The sequence below is a fragment of the Neofelis nebulosa genome, chromosome 8 (assembly GCF_028018385.1).
Source record: "Neofelis nebulosa isolate mNeoNeb1 chromosome 8, mNeoNeb1.pri, whole genome shotgun sequence".
In the NCBI taxonomy this organism is placed as follows: Eukaryota; Metazoa; Chordata; class Mammalia; order Carnivora; family Felidae; genus Neofelis; species Neofelis nebulosa.
In genome coordinates, this window is record NC_080789.1 from 31,486,427 (window position 1) to 31,500,532 (window position 14,106).

At 38.6% G+C, this 14,106-nt stretch overlaps 1 protein-coding gene across 6 annotated transcripts in view; it reads left to right on the top strand.

Moving 5' to 3' along the window:
• The window catches only part of KITLG (KIT ligand), an 85,959-nt gene that overhangs the window by 29,962 nt on the left and 41,891 nt on the right, over positions 1–14,106 (top strand). For all 6 annotated transcript variants that reach the window (XM_058741839.1, XM_058741838.1, XM_058741840.1 and 3 more), the window contains one exon: positions 4,700–4,813. In XM_058741839.1, coding sequence (XP_058597822.1) covers positions 4,700–4,813 — 114 coding nt within the window. The remainder of the gene's footprint in view (positions 1–4,699; positions 4,814–14,106) is intronic.

A 14,106-nucleotide genomic window follows, 5' to 3' on the forward strand; every position in this document is an offset into this window, starting at 1 on the left:
TGTACTATATGTTAGAAAAATGTCTGTATTCTCTATAGAATAATACTGAAAAATTACTTTTCCATGCAAAGAAATAGGCTTTGCATTTCAGCGCTCTCACGAGAACACTGATGAGGGACATTTCTCTATGATTTTTCCTCTATTGTAATGTCTAGTTTTGCCAGAGTGAACTGTTGAATTTAACAAAAGGTGACTATTCCTTACTACTAGCTAAGTATATACAAAGTTAAATTACAACATAAGTTTATTTAACAGCTTTAAAATAAAGTGCTTCAAGAAATACAAGTTTGTCAGAGATGCGTGAATGTATTAACAGATTTAATTTTAGCCCTGACCAAATAGGCTTTTGCTCATTTTACAGGAATCTATCTTCACTGGTATTTGTATATAACTGATGCAAAGAAAATATTTTGACGCTGCCTTGGTGACATTATTTTGCGATTGTTATAGAAGTCTGTATTAGTATATTTTTAAAAACTAATAGAACATATTAAAAATTACGGTAATCTGAAAAACATATTCAACTGACATGGATTATGGAACATGCTTGTCTTGATATGCTCAATATTTTAAAAATTATGACTATTTTAGAACTGTGGTATTTGGAATTCTCACCAATGATGTGACAGCTTTGTGGGAGTATTGTGACAGTATTGGGTGGTGAAGAGCACAGGATTTAGAATTGTGGACAGGCCTGGGTTTTTACCACTTAGAAGTCACCAAATCTCTCTGTAGCTCAATTTCTCCATCATTAGAATTAGAATATATGAAACTTGAAGTTTGTTTATGATCAGATATACAAAATGCTTGGCACACATAGAGGGTAGCTGTCATTCACTGTATTGTTGAAAAATCACCCACATCGGCACTCATATTTTCGGACATTCTGTCCGATAGCACTAATAAACTGTATGTACTCTTACATAAGGCCAGCCCCTGTGCTTGACGCCTAGATCTCCCCGCTTCTCGCCTTCTCAAGAACATTGCAATTAGTTGCCTCTCTTCTGACCTACATCGCCCAGTTGCACCTTCCTGCTGGATCAGCCCCAGGGGCATACACACTTCCCAGTGCTCCTACCAACTTGCAGAGAAAACTCTCCCCTCCCTCAAGTCCTTGCCAATTACTACCCCACTTGTTTTTATTTATTCATTTGCTTATTGGCTCCCCTTTGAAGGACAGCTCTTTAAAAGAGCCATCTACATTCACCGTTTCTAATTACTCCCTCATGTTCTTTGAAACCCACACCCCACTGGCTTTTTCCTGCACCTGCCTCAGTAAAACCGTTTTTGATAATGTCACCAGTGACCTGAACTCTGCCAAATCCAGTGGTCAGTGCTCAGTTCTCATCTTACTTGACCTGTTATGAGTATTTAACGTAGTTCGACCTCATTCTCCTTAACCTAACTTTTCTTTTTTTAAACTTGGCTTCCTCCTACTCCTTTGGCTTCTCCCTGAGATTCTTTTGTGCTTTCTAAATCTTCTGCCAGACCTTTTACAGTTAGAGCACTGTAGGACCCAGTCCTTTGTTCTTCTTTTTTTTTTTTTCCATTTGTACTTATTCCCTGGATGGACTCAGCCACTCTTTGCTTAAAATTCCATTTATACATCAGAGGCTGTCATTTATGTATCTAGCCCAAACTTACCTCCTAAACCCAGATTCAAATATCATGACCTGGTATCATCAGTAAGATATCTCAAAGACATTTCAAACTTCACACGCTCAAAATTCGACTCCTAATCTGACCTCCAGACCTTCCCACCATCAGCCTTCCCACTTCAGTTGATGGTAGTACCATGTTTTCATTTGCTCAAGCCAGAAACCTTGGAGTCACCTTTGACTCTTTCAAATCACACCCCAGCTATCAGGAAATCTTATTGGCTGAGCCCGCAGGAGACATCCAGAATCAAACCAATTCTGGTCAGTGCATTGCTACAGCCCTTTCTTGCTTGGGTGATAACGATAGCCCTTAAGTGGTCTGTTTCTTCTACCTATTGCTACCCTAAAGTTTGTTCTCACCACAGTGAAGTGATTTTTTTTAATGACTTTTTTTTCTTTCTTTGAACAGTTTCAGATTCACAGCAAAATTGAGAGGAAAGTACAGAGATTTCCCATATGCTCCCTGCCCCTACACATGCACAGAGTGGTATGTTTATTACAACTGATAAACCTGCATTGACACCTCTTAATCATCCAGAGTCCATAGTTCACGTTAGGGTTCAGTCTTAATGTTACATTCTGTGAGTTTGGACAAATGTACAATGGCCAATATCTACCATTATAGTGTCATACGGAGTATTTCCACTACCCTAAAAATCCTGTGTTCCACCTATTCATCCCTCCCCCTACAACCTCTGGCAACCGCTGATCCTTTTACTGTTTGCATAGTTTTGCCTTTTCCAGAACGTCCTAATAGTTGGAATCATACAGTATGTAGGTAGCCTCTTTGGATTGGCTTCCTTCATTTAATAATATAAATTTAAGTTTCCTCCATGTTTTTTCATGGCTGGATAGCTCATTTCTTTTTAATGATTAGTGATTAATATTAATATTTTAATAAAAATATACCATTGTCTGATATGCCACAGTTTATCCACCTGCTGAACAACATCCTGGTTGCTTTCAGGAAATCATTTGCACAATTTAGTCTTCATTTCAATCCAAGGGAGACAGTGCTATGAACAGAATGACCCCTCAGTGTTCAAAGTAGCCTTAACCAAACTTAAACAGGATTACTGCTAGAATAGGTCAGAATGACCCCTCAGTGTTCAAAGTAGCCTTAACCAAACTTAAACAGGATTACTGCTAGAATAGGTCACGATGCTAAAACAATGAAAAGGCTTAGGTTTTGTTTACAAGCCACTCTTATCTATGTAGGTAGCGTTGTACTCTCAGAAATGTTGTAAATGCTGATGTTCACTTGGTCCAGTGTGACACCTAGTTAGTGTGCAGATATTAGTTGAAAATAATCCAGTGTTTTTAAAAAGTACCTGGCTAGGGGGCGCCTGGGTGGCGCAGTCGGTTAAGCGTCCGACTTCAGCCAGGTCATGATCTCGCGGTCCGTGAGTTCGAGCCCCGCGTCAGGCTCTGGGCTGATGGCTCGGAGCCTGGAGCCTGTTTCCGATTCTGTGTCTCCCTCTCTCTCTGCCCCTCCCCCGTTCATGCTCTGTCTCTCTCTGTCCCAAAAATAAATAAAAAACGTTGAAAAAAAATTTTTTTTAAAGTACCTGGCTAGCTACATAAATAGGAAAGGTTTCTAGTCGTGTGCAGATGGACTTCGTGTAATTGTAAGATGCCATAGACAAATGTTAACTCCTAAAAGATGACCGTCACATTTTAAAATGTCTTCAGATATCCATGCCTTTGCTCATGCTGTTTATTTTTCCTGGAATGCGTGTCCCTTCTTTGTCCACTCTTGCAAGCTCCTCCTTGTCCTCCAAAAGCCAGCCAGAGTCCCATTTTTTTTTTTTCTGGCTTTTCTTGGCACTGTCTTCCTGCCAAGGGGTTCTCCTCCTTTAAGGTTAATTGATTAATTGCTTCCTTCTTTGTGTTCTCAAAGCATTTGTCATAGATTGTGTGTGTTCTTTATGCACCTGCCTCTGAGTTTCAAGGGCATCTTCATCACCTTTGTTTCTCTAGAGACTGGCACAGTCCCTGTTTCATAATATGTGCTCAATAAATTGGATTTGAATTTGAAGCATTAGACAGTTTTTACTTTGGTCACTGATTCATCCAGCCAATATTTACATAAAGAGCTCTTAATGTGCAAGGTGCTGTGTTGTGTGTTATAAGGATAAAAAAAAAAAAGAGAGAGAGAGAGAGAATCGGGTGCCCAGGTTCTTAAAAACCTAGAATCTAGTGTAGTAAGAAAAAATAAGTCCTGCATAAAAGTAACTACAAAACATGGTGGGATTTTCAAGGAGAAGTGTGTGTGAGCACACATGTGGTGTGTGTGTGTGTGTGTGTGTGTGTGTGTGTGTGTGTGTGAGAGAGAGAGAGAGAGAGAGAGAGAGAGAGAGAGAGAAAGAGAGAGAGAGTAAGAGAGAGAGAGATCATGCTAGGGTTCAGGAATGTCTTCCTCTTCACTAAGGAAATGTTTTTCCTTATTAAGTGGTTTAAAAGCTGTGATTAAAAACGATGATTCTTTTGATGTCTCTTAAATGAGGTTAAATTCTGTCCCAGATCTAAAAATACATCTCTCTCCCTCACTTGGAGTACTATCATATACTATCGGATTTAAAGCACTGCTCAGGGGTTGCTGCTACTTGCCAAACAGTCTACACTTAAAGTATAGAAAGCCTTTTTTGGTGCCTTAAGGTATGAATTTCATACATTCCTAGTTTAAAAAAGAAAACACCTTTAGTGGTAGATCCTTTATAAGTTGCTACATGTTCATTCCTAATTGCCATTAGGAAATTGGCCTTAGAAAGCTTTTGACAAGAGTTAACAATAATGTCATTGAAATGAAAATCCAAACCACATTTTAACAGTCAATTTTTTAAAAATTTGGTCAGCATATTTTGAACACTCAGCATTTAAGTTATATTTAAGGCAGTAGTTTTTTGTTTGCTTTTTTCTTTTCTTTTTTTTTTTTTTTTTAATATAGATTGTCCTTTCCACCTTAAGGTATAAGATGCAATCGTTTGAGTGATTACAGTTTTTCACTGGTCATCACCAGCAGTTTTTCTGTTTTCATCTAGACTTGGATTGTCACTTGCATTTATCTTCAGCTGCTCCTATTTAACCCTCTGGTCAAAACTAAAGGGCTCTGCAGGAACCGTGTGACTGATGATGTGAAAGACGTTACAAAATTGGTAAGTAAGGAATGCTTTCGATAGCTGTGAATTTTTGTTTCTTGTGGTTTTTGAAAAAGACTTCATTTTTTTCCTGTCCCAAGTTAGTATTTTTCTAAGACAAGGAGAGAAATCCTGGAGTTATTCTGAAGGGTTTATAGAGAGCAGGTAGGGAGATATTTAAGGTCATGGAGAATCTGTGGGTAAAATTGGTACATCACTGCAGTGACTTTGTTTCTTTGCTCATTTTTTCATCTCCATCACAGGCAGTGAAGGACACCGAAGAGTTCTCTTTGTGCTGATGTGGCAGCACCAGCTTGTTCCCCATTTTCTCTTTTGTGGGTTCCACCGTGTGTCTTATCCCCCTCCACATGCCTTCCTACTATTCTCTAACAAGCCTAGCAAAAAAGATCTGAGATGGCCATTCTCCGCTTTCCAACAACACAAAGACCCCGTCACATGTGGGTGGGTGGGTGGGTGACCCGTGTGAGAACATAGCTGGAGGAGTGGTTTGTTACCCAAATGTTGAACGACTTCTCTCCCACATTTGCCACATGGGAACTCTTCTCTCAGCAAAAGCAATTTCACACCGGTGCCCCTTGGTCACTGCCAGTTTCATGCCACCATTCTCTTAAAATGCACACCACAGAGAGGGAGATAATACAGCATCTGGAATGGATTCTTCCCAACTCTCCTGATGTAGGGGAGATTTTGTGTGCCCACTTGAGTGGCAGTATGTGATTTCAGGATGAACAGACTTTGAGAAGCGTTTTCACAAATTCCTGGTTCAAAATAGCCAAGTGGCATTCTGTTGCTTGAAAACTGTCTAGAGAACAGAGATGATGCGAGAATAGGGAAGAGATAAGGGTTGTGATATGGAGAAAAGAAAGTGCTATTTGTTGAGATACTTCCCTACTCTTTATATACGTTTCCTGGTTTATATTTTATTTGGGGTTCATAGCCAAACTTCAAAAAAAAAGTTTAATACTAGGGTCAGAGTCTTTCTGGCTTAGGCTCAATGCAGAATTAATAACACACACACACGCAATTTATGTGGATTCCTTAGAAAGATGCCCTGGGGTCCAGGCTTAAAAAGTATTCTCTGATGCAATACGTGAAGATATATCAACACACTTTATTCAAGGGGCTGGTGATCAAAGCAGTGCACCATTTTCCTGCTATCTGCCCTGCTAGATATTGGGTATAAAGATGTGGTAAGGAAAGTTGATTTTGTTTTTTGAAGAACATAGAGCATGGACCTATTCCTCAAGTTACTTGTTAATTTGTGATCCAAGAAACTATACTAAAAAGAAAATATATGCTTATATTCTAAATTTTATATCAACAGAAGGCACTCATTAAATGTTTGTTCAGTGAATGAAGACCTGATGAGTTTTGCTGTGATAAGCATCGTGATCACCTGTGGTGCTTATTAAAATTACAGGGGTCTGGGCAGCACTCCAAAAAACTGATACAATGATCAGTCTGAGGAAGGGCTCCAGGCGTCTATATTTTAAAGAAATTTCTGAAAGATTTAAGAACTCCTGTCCTAGATGATCTGTTCAGTCAACATTTGGAAACCAAAGTGTCTTGATCCTAGTATGTCCCAATTCTTACTATGACTAGCTTTATCTGTGTTACGTGAATTTATATGGATGTCAGATTAACATGAGTCTCAAAAACATGCTTAAAGTAGTTCATAGCTGGGAAATTACAGTTCTCCTGGGGATGCTGGTATGACCGTGGAGCTGGGGATGAGCAATGGAGACCTGCAGTGGTCTTAAGGGGCAAATGTCAAGTATATTGGCAATGAATCATAGTTGGAAGATGATTGTATATTTGACCATAGGCCAAGCATGTCCGAGATTAACATGATATTCAAGGAAAATTACTAAGCATTATTACTTGCTAAGTGTTTAAGGAATACTACTCACTAAGCACTATTTCCTGTGAAATGTCAAACTAGTATTTTGAAGTGGCCTAAGTAGGTGTTATAAGCACCTTCCAGGATTTTCCATCCTTGTCTTTAAACATCTGCTTATTCTCCATCTGTTACCTGTCAGGTGATACAATGAAAAATGGCAAGAAGCATTACTGAGAAAGAAGTACCTGGAAAAGGGATAACTTGTTAATGTTGACACTAAAATATAGTTCCTCACCCCAAGGGCAAATGTGAAATCCTAAGACTGAAAAAAGGTGTTTGTTTGTTTGTTTTGTTTTGTTTTGTCTTGTTTTTAACCCCTTCCAGCAACTGACTTGGGAAATATTTTAATTTGAAGAGTTGATTTAGTGAAATTAGTGTGTTTACTTTGGATTAATGAAAAAAAATCAAGTTAATAAAAACTTGGACTCAGATTACTCCTAACTAAGTAAAGATTGACATGATTCACAGCCCATATTTCATAGCGTAGGAAGTAGAAAAATAATCCTTGACCTCAAAATGTTCATAATCTAGTTTGGGAGATAAATCATCTCCATAAAAATATGAATACATATCATTAATACCCAATAATAAGACATGCATGGATGCCATTTAAAAGATTTCGTGGTAGGAACACCTGGCTGACTCAGTAGCGCGTGAGACTCTTGATCTGGGGGTTGTGAGTTCAAGCCCCATGTCGGGTATAGAGATTAGCTAAAAATAAAATCTAAATAGATATAATTTATTTTGTGATGTACCAACCTGTGCTGATATATTGGTTAAGGAATGGATTTTGGAATTGGTGGTAGACCTGAATTTTTTTTTATAAGTTTGTTTTGTTTATTTATTTATTTACAGTGTGTGTGTGTCAGAGTGAGCAAGGAGGGGAGGGGCAGAGAGAGAGCATCCCAAGCAGGCTTCATGCTGTCAGTGTGGAGCCCGACACTGGGCTCCATCTCAGGAATCGTGATATCATGACCTGAGCTAAAATCAAGAGTCAGCCCCTTAACCAACTGAGCCACCCAGACGCCCTGGTAGACCTGAACTTAAATCCCAGTTTTTTGACCTTAGATGAGTAACTAACTACCTTTCTAAATCTCAGTTTCTATTTCCCAATTTTGTCTTATAGATTAAATAAGAGAGAACGTATGTACAGATTTTTAAATATAGTTATTGTCAGATAACTTCTTTGGGCCTCAGTTTCCTCATCAGTATTAAGATTAATAGTACTTCACAGAGTGATTTTTAAGGATTGAATCAGTTAGTAGAACAGTGTTAGGAACACAGCAAGCACCTGCTAAATATTAGCTATTAGTGGTAGTTGTGGTGTTGTGGGATCATAGGATACTGGAGCTGAAAGAGAACTTAAGAGATAATCTAGACAAACTGTTTCATAAATAAAGAAACTGAGACCCAGGAGCAGGGAAGCACAGCTCCTGGCCCCATTTACCAGTGATGTGCCTTCTACAACATTTATTTTCAAACTGGCTCCTAGAGCCTGCTCAGCCACTCTGCTTTTGTGTATCTGGACTCCCAAATAAGACTTGATTGGAAAAACAAAGAATTGAGCTTCTGAAAAAAATGTTGGAAAGTCACTGCTGTAAACCAGCATTTGTAGGATATCATCTGAGCATCATTCAATCATACTTTTTTTAGGGTACTTATTGAAAGTACAGCTATCAGGGCTCTACTGCAGAAATAGGGAGTCTCAGCTGGTGGAGATGGGGTGTAGGAACGGTAATGTTGCCAAGTAGCAGCCTAGGTGATAGGGTGCCAGGACTGCTGAAGCCATAATACTTGTTAAGGTTGGGTTTTTTTCATCTTTGGGGGGGAGGGGAGAAAGTGTTCTCATCCTTACTCATGAATTTCACTAATTCAGACAGCAACATGAGTGACTTCAGAGTTGTATGGATACAGATAATCACAGCCTCGCTCTAAAGTAGAGTGGGGCGGAGCATCTTGAAGTCAGGCATACTGGCTTGTTTAAGCGTCAGCTCTGCTGTTACTTTGCTGTGTGATCTTGGACAAATAAATCCGGGATTCAATTTCTGGATTTTAAAACGAGGAACAAGGACATGATCAGTAGTTCTGAGTCTAGGATTCATAAACTTCGAACTCTTACAAGTGGAGCTCCAGACTGTGCCTCTGTACGCTTTATGCACATTTCTGGGAAGAAGGTATATACTTTTAATTTCCCAGAGAAGCCTGTGATACCCCTCCCCCCAAAGAGAAGCACAACAAATCTTCTTGGAAGCCCTTTTCAGCTCTGCAATTCTTTCATTCCATAATGATACTTTGTGCGGTTGCACCTTTCAGAATAATTCAGTAATGCCTGGACTCCAGGAGGTTGCATAGAACAAGAGGTAATTGTTCTGCAGGCATAACCTTGGTATATTCTATTTGGGAGAAATAAAGTAGGTTGACAGTACCTTTTTACCTTTGCTCACAGTAATTTCTTTTGACTGAACTCATTTCTTCACAGTCTCTACCGATTCTGCCTCGGCATTAGGTGGCAACTTGCACTGGGGCCCACCAACCTGAAGTCTGTTTGCTTGGGGTGATTCTCATGTCACAGAAGCACATGATTTACGACCTTAATGTCATTTTTTTTGGGTTTTTTTTTTATTTCTTCTTGGATCCTTTGTGCTGTCCCTACAGTCCCTATGGTTTTCATTTGAAATCCTTCTGGCATGTTTGCTCAGCATAATAGTTCATCTATTTACAGAACATTTTGCTTTGTTTCTAAAAAATGTTGCAAGACTTGTTTTAAATGGCAAACTCAGACCTACCTAAAGAAAAGGTCAAGTGTCTGGGAAGAGGATGAATCAAACTTTAAAAACTTGTATCTGTGGGACAATTAGGCTACAGCTTTTAACAGTTGTGTTAATATAAGGAGGCATACAAATATTGAAATAGTTCAAATTAGTTTCTCCTTTTGTTCTTCCTACTGTTTCTTTCATCTGCGATCATAGTGTTCTTCCATTTGGGGGTATTTGATTAAATGTGACCATGTTGCTTTTTAAAACCCTATTTATTTTAAAATATCTTTTGAATAATGTTTAAGGCAGGCTGCAGTCCCAGCCCCATCTTATAAAGGTGAAATTACTCTTTCAAGGTCAGTTTACAAATCAGTGTAATAGAATTAAAACACAGGAATTTATGGTTTTCCTGGTCTTGTGATAGGCACTTACTTTAACATAATAGGAGTTCAGCATAATGGGAGATCATAAAATATCTTAGATAAATTTCACTTCGGACAGTTTTGAATAATTCTGATTTTTATTCTTCAAATGCAGTTTTCTTCAAATAGAATTCTCGCTGCCTAGGTTTTTGTTTTTTGGAGCTTTGAAAAACAATGGTTTGACAACTGGATAGTTTTTAAATTTTATTAGTTTGCTATATTTAGCATTTTAATTTCTTCTCCTGTGGTCAGTAGAAATCTTCTTTTCCATTTAAAACTAAATTTTGGACTTTCAGGATTCAAAGAAAGGACAGAAGTATATTAGAAATAATATTTGTAAAACTAACAAGTATGTGGCCTGCTATATTACCAAGCATGTCCAACTTACTGTGAAGAAAAACAAATATTTTTTCCTTTGCAGGATGACCCACTTAGGTACTATGTCTCCTACTCCTTGACTTTTTAAAGCAGTAGTTACTGCGTGAGTATCCAGGTACCATGCAAAGTACATTGTCCCCTTTAATCATTACAACCCTAGGAAGTAATTATTTTTACCCCCTGTTTATTGATTAGGAAGCTGAGACCTAGTGATAAGTGACCTGATCATCCTTATCTGGAAATAGGAAGCTGAGTGGAGAGGTTTGAGCCTGTAACTGTTTCTGGAACACAAGAACCTAGTTAATAATGTATGATGTCTTAATTTAAACTGTAAATGTCAATAAACTGAGGGTTGATGGGGGGGTGAGAGGGAGGGGAAAGTGGGTGATGAGCATTGAGGAGGGTACCTGTTGGGATGAGCACTGGATGTTGTATGGAAACCAGTTTGACAATAAATTTCATATTAAAAATAAAAATAAATTAAAAAAAAAAGATGTAAATGTCAACTGCAGTTTTAAGAACTATCATTGTAACCTCTTGAATTTTACTTCCTAAGTAGTAGTCACATGATGAGGGAGTGAATATAATCTAGATGTTCTTTTAATCTCTCTCTTTCTCTCTCGTTTTTGTTTTTGGAGGGAGAAGAGTCCTCTAACTTTTAGGTATTCTTCACTGAGAAACGATGACTCAGAAAAGTCTTGTAAAATTGCCATCTTAACTTTGTTTTAGTTGCTAATTGAGTTATTATCAAAAAACAAATACCTATGAAAACCGAAGACAGTTGTCCTGGTGAATTAGATTGTTAGTATTAACAGGAGATGACTTACAAGGGAAAATTTAAAAAGCAAAAAGCTTCCTCCTGTGTTATTTCTGAAAATCAGCATTACACTAAGCTGTACATGAGTAGGCTGTGATATTTAAATATGAGCATAGATTTTTTCCCCCTTCTACAGCAGCAACTCTTTAACTTCTCTGGGTCTGAAACTCTGGAAACTGTGGACTCTTTTCCCAGAGGCTTTGTTATGTGCAACATTTTATGTACAGTGTCAAGGGAACCATGAGTTACCACTCCTGTATTTTGATTGTTGCCTTGAACTTGGGGAGAACAATGGAGACAAGTATGTGTCTCAGCAAAGACATTTAAGGAGCCACTATTTCATAAGATTTAGAGACCTCAACGACATTTGAATTATGAGTTCCAAAGATTTTAGATTAGCGATCTAGAGAGGGCATTAAATGTTCTAACCTTGAGTTCTTTTTCTCCTGAGTCCAAACACCTTTAGGGCCTGCTTTGCAGCCAGTGACAATTTGGCATAAAAAAAAACTTTTTCTTGGCTGAGTTTTCAGGATTTCTGCATGCTGCCCCTTATGCATTTTTTTCTTTGTTCTTCCCAGTGTCACTGAGTATAGTCAGTCCTCAAGACATCCAAAAACTACAGCCAAAGGGGCCCATCTAGTAGAGTGGGCCCATCAGAAAGTGACTTGTGTTGCTGTTTTATGCATTTTACAATCTGGCATATTACTGACATCCTCATACTCCAAATCACAAAGCTCACTGGGATAATTTGGCGTCCAGTAAAATTTTTAATCAGTTAAGTTCCATTTCATTATTTTATATTTTGCCCTGAACTTATTTTAGAAACTAGAATAGATTTGTTTTCAGAATCTACAGTTTTGATTACTTATCTGTTTGACCCTACCAACAGGCTACTTCCCTAGATTCTGAACCTCGTTCCTGGGTTTTTGTTTTTGTTTTGTTTTGTTTTGTTTTCAGCTTCCAGTCTCTACAGGAATATTTAATACATGTTGAACACTTTCCTAGTGGTCTTCTAAACTGTTCCTGGTCTCTCTTCTGTCCTTGCTGTAATCCATCCTTGCAGACCAATCTTTCTGAATTTACTATCCCATCCCTCCCTGCTTAGACATTTAATGCAGCACCACTTCTTCTGTGAGAAAGTTAGATCAGACTCAATTCTCAGTAACTAGTTTGTTCCCTTTATTTTAGAGACAAATAGAGGTTCTATAGAGAAGAAACGATGTGTCTAAGGAAGAAGTGACTTGCTGTAGGGTTCTGGTAAAACGTGTCTTACCGAACCTCACTGTCTCCTAGTGGGCTGCCTTCACCCAACACTCAAGTCCTTCTCTCATGTGGCTTTCCTGGCATATTTCCTACCTCTTACCTGCTGGAGCTTGATTTATCTGTCCATGATTTCCCAAACACACCTTGTGCTTTCCCATTTCTTTGTCTTTGCATACGACCTCTCCTCTAGGTAGGAAAAAATTGAGGCTAAAGTAGATTAAGGAACTTGCCCGAGATCTCTGAGTTACCAGGCTGAGGGCCTGGATCCAACCCGAACGGCGTATTCCCAGCACCTGTTCAGTGACTTCTACATCAGACTAACTCAAAGGAACATCTAAACTCCGGGCCCAAGGCTCCCTCTATACTGTCACACTTCCTATAATAATCCATGTATATCAAGCTGAATTTATCACAAGGTTATCTGTGCTGAGTGCTCTTTAACACACTCTTGTGTGCTTGGAAAGTAATACAGTAACTCATGAAGCAACCATAAGAATCTACAACTTGACTCCCTAAGTTCTCTTCTAAATATAATTGGAAAGGAACCAATGTAAGCTGAGAAAATAATAAAGGGAGACTGCCCTATAGATGACTTACTGAGCCCAGCACGTGGGGCCAGGTTTGTATCCTTCCTGCATCTGGAACTCTTGAGCTCTGCTACCTGGAGACGCCAATTAACCCCTCTGGGCCTCCATGTCTTCATCTATAAAATAGACATAATAATATATGTCTCATGAAGTTGTGGCAGACTGTATATGAAAATTTGTTATGGATTATGAAGCATTTTTAGAAATACTATTACTTTTCATCCTATCAGAAATTAAATATCAGCAAATCAGTTTAATGCAGAATTTATTATTATATACCCCTTCCCCCCCAAGTAATAAGGCATAGAGATTTCAGTGTGTTGGTCAGAGAACTTCTTGTAAGGTTTCTTTGACTTCTTTGAACCAATTTATATATATAAATTAATAATAAAATTAATTGACCATATCCCTTATATTTCTTCCTGCTTGTTAGGAGTATGTATATATATACTCAGGTCCTAAATTTGCTGAATACGAATTCTGTCAATTTTATAAAGATGGATAGAAATAGATAATGTAAATTATACTGAAGAAGGGGCTAGCAGGTTGTGTTCAGAACACCTGCCACTTCTTGTCCCGTTTTTCCATCTGGAATGGCTTTCATTTACAAGGTTGGTTCATAACATAATAGAATGTTGTTGCTTAGTCTAGTTCCAGTTTTTACACATGTGGAAGTGTCCACTGTTTCTTTGCCAGCAGGGCTTACATAAAATGACTGGGTACTTTTGCCTTTCAAACATGGGGATGAAGATCCAAAAGACAAAAGAAATCATGGAAGCATGGGGAGAAATTTGAGAGGAAGAACATACCCAGGACAAATGTGCAGATAGTAGATGAAATGTGTAGTAGAACAAAGAGGCAAGGGAGGCACTGCTGTCCAAGATCTGAGTTCTAGTTCTCGTCCATACTCCTCACGTCGTAGCTGTGTGACCTCTTTGAGCCTCAAGTTCTCCATCTGTTAAATAGAGATAATGTGTCACAGGGATTGGAAGACTAGATGTGATGAGGCAACATAAGCCCTTCATGAGCACAGTGCCTGGCACATACTACATATTCAGAAAAGGTTAGGCTCCAGACTAAGGTGAGTGTAAGACGAGTAAGATGTACCCTTGGAGGTAGAATGGTGGTAAGCACGAGGGAGCAGTCGCTCCCTTGGCTCCCTTCTGA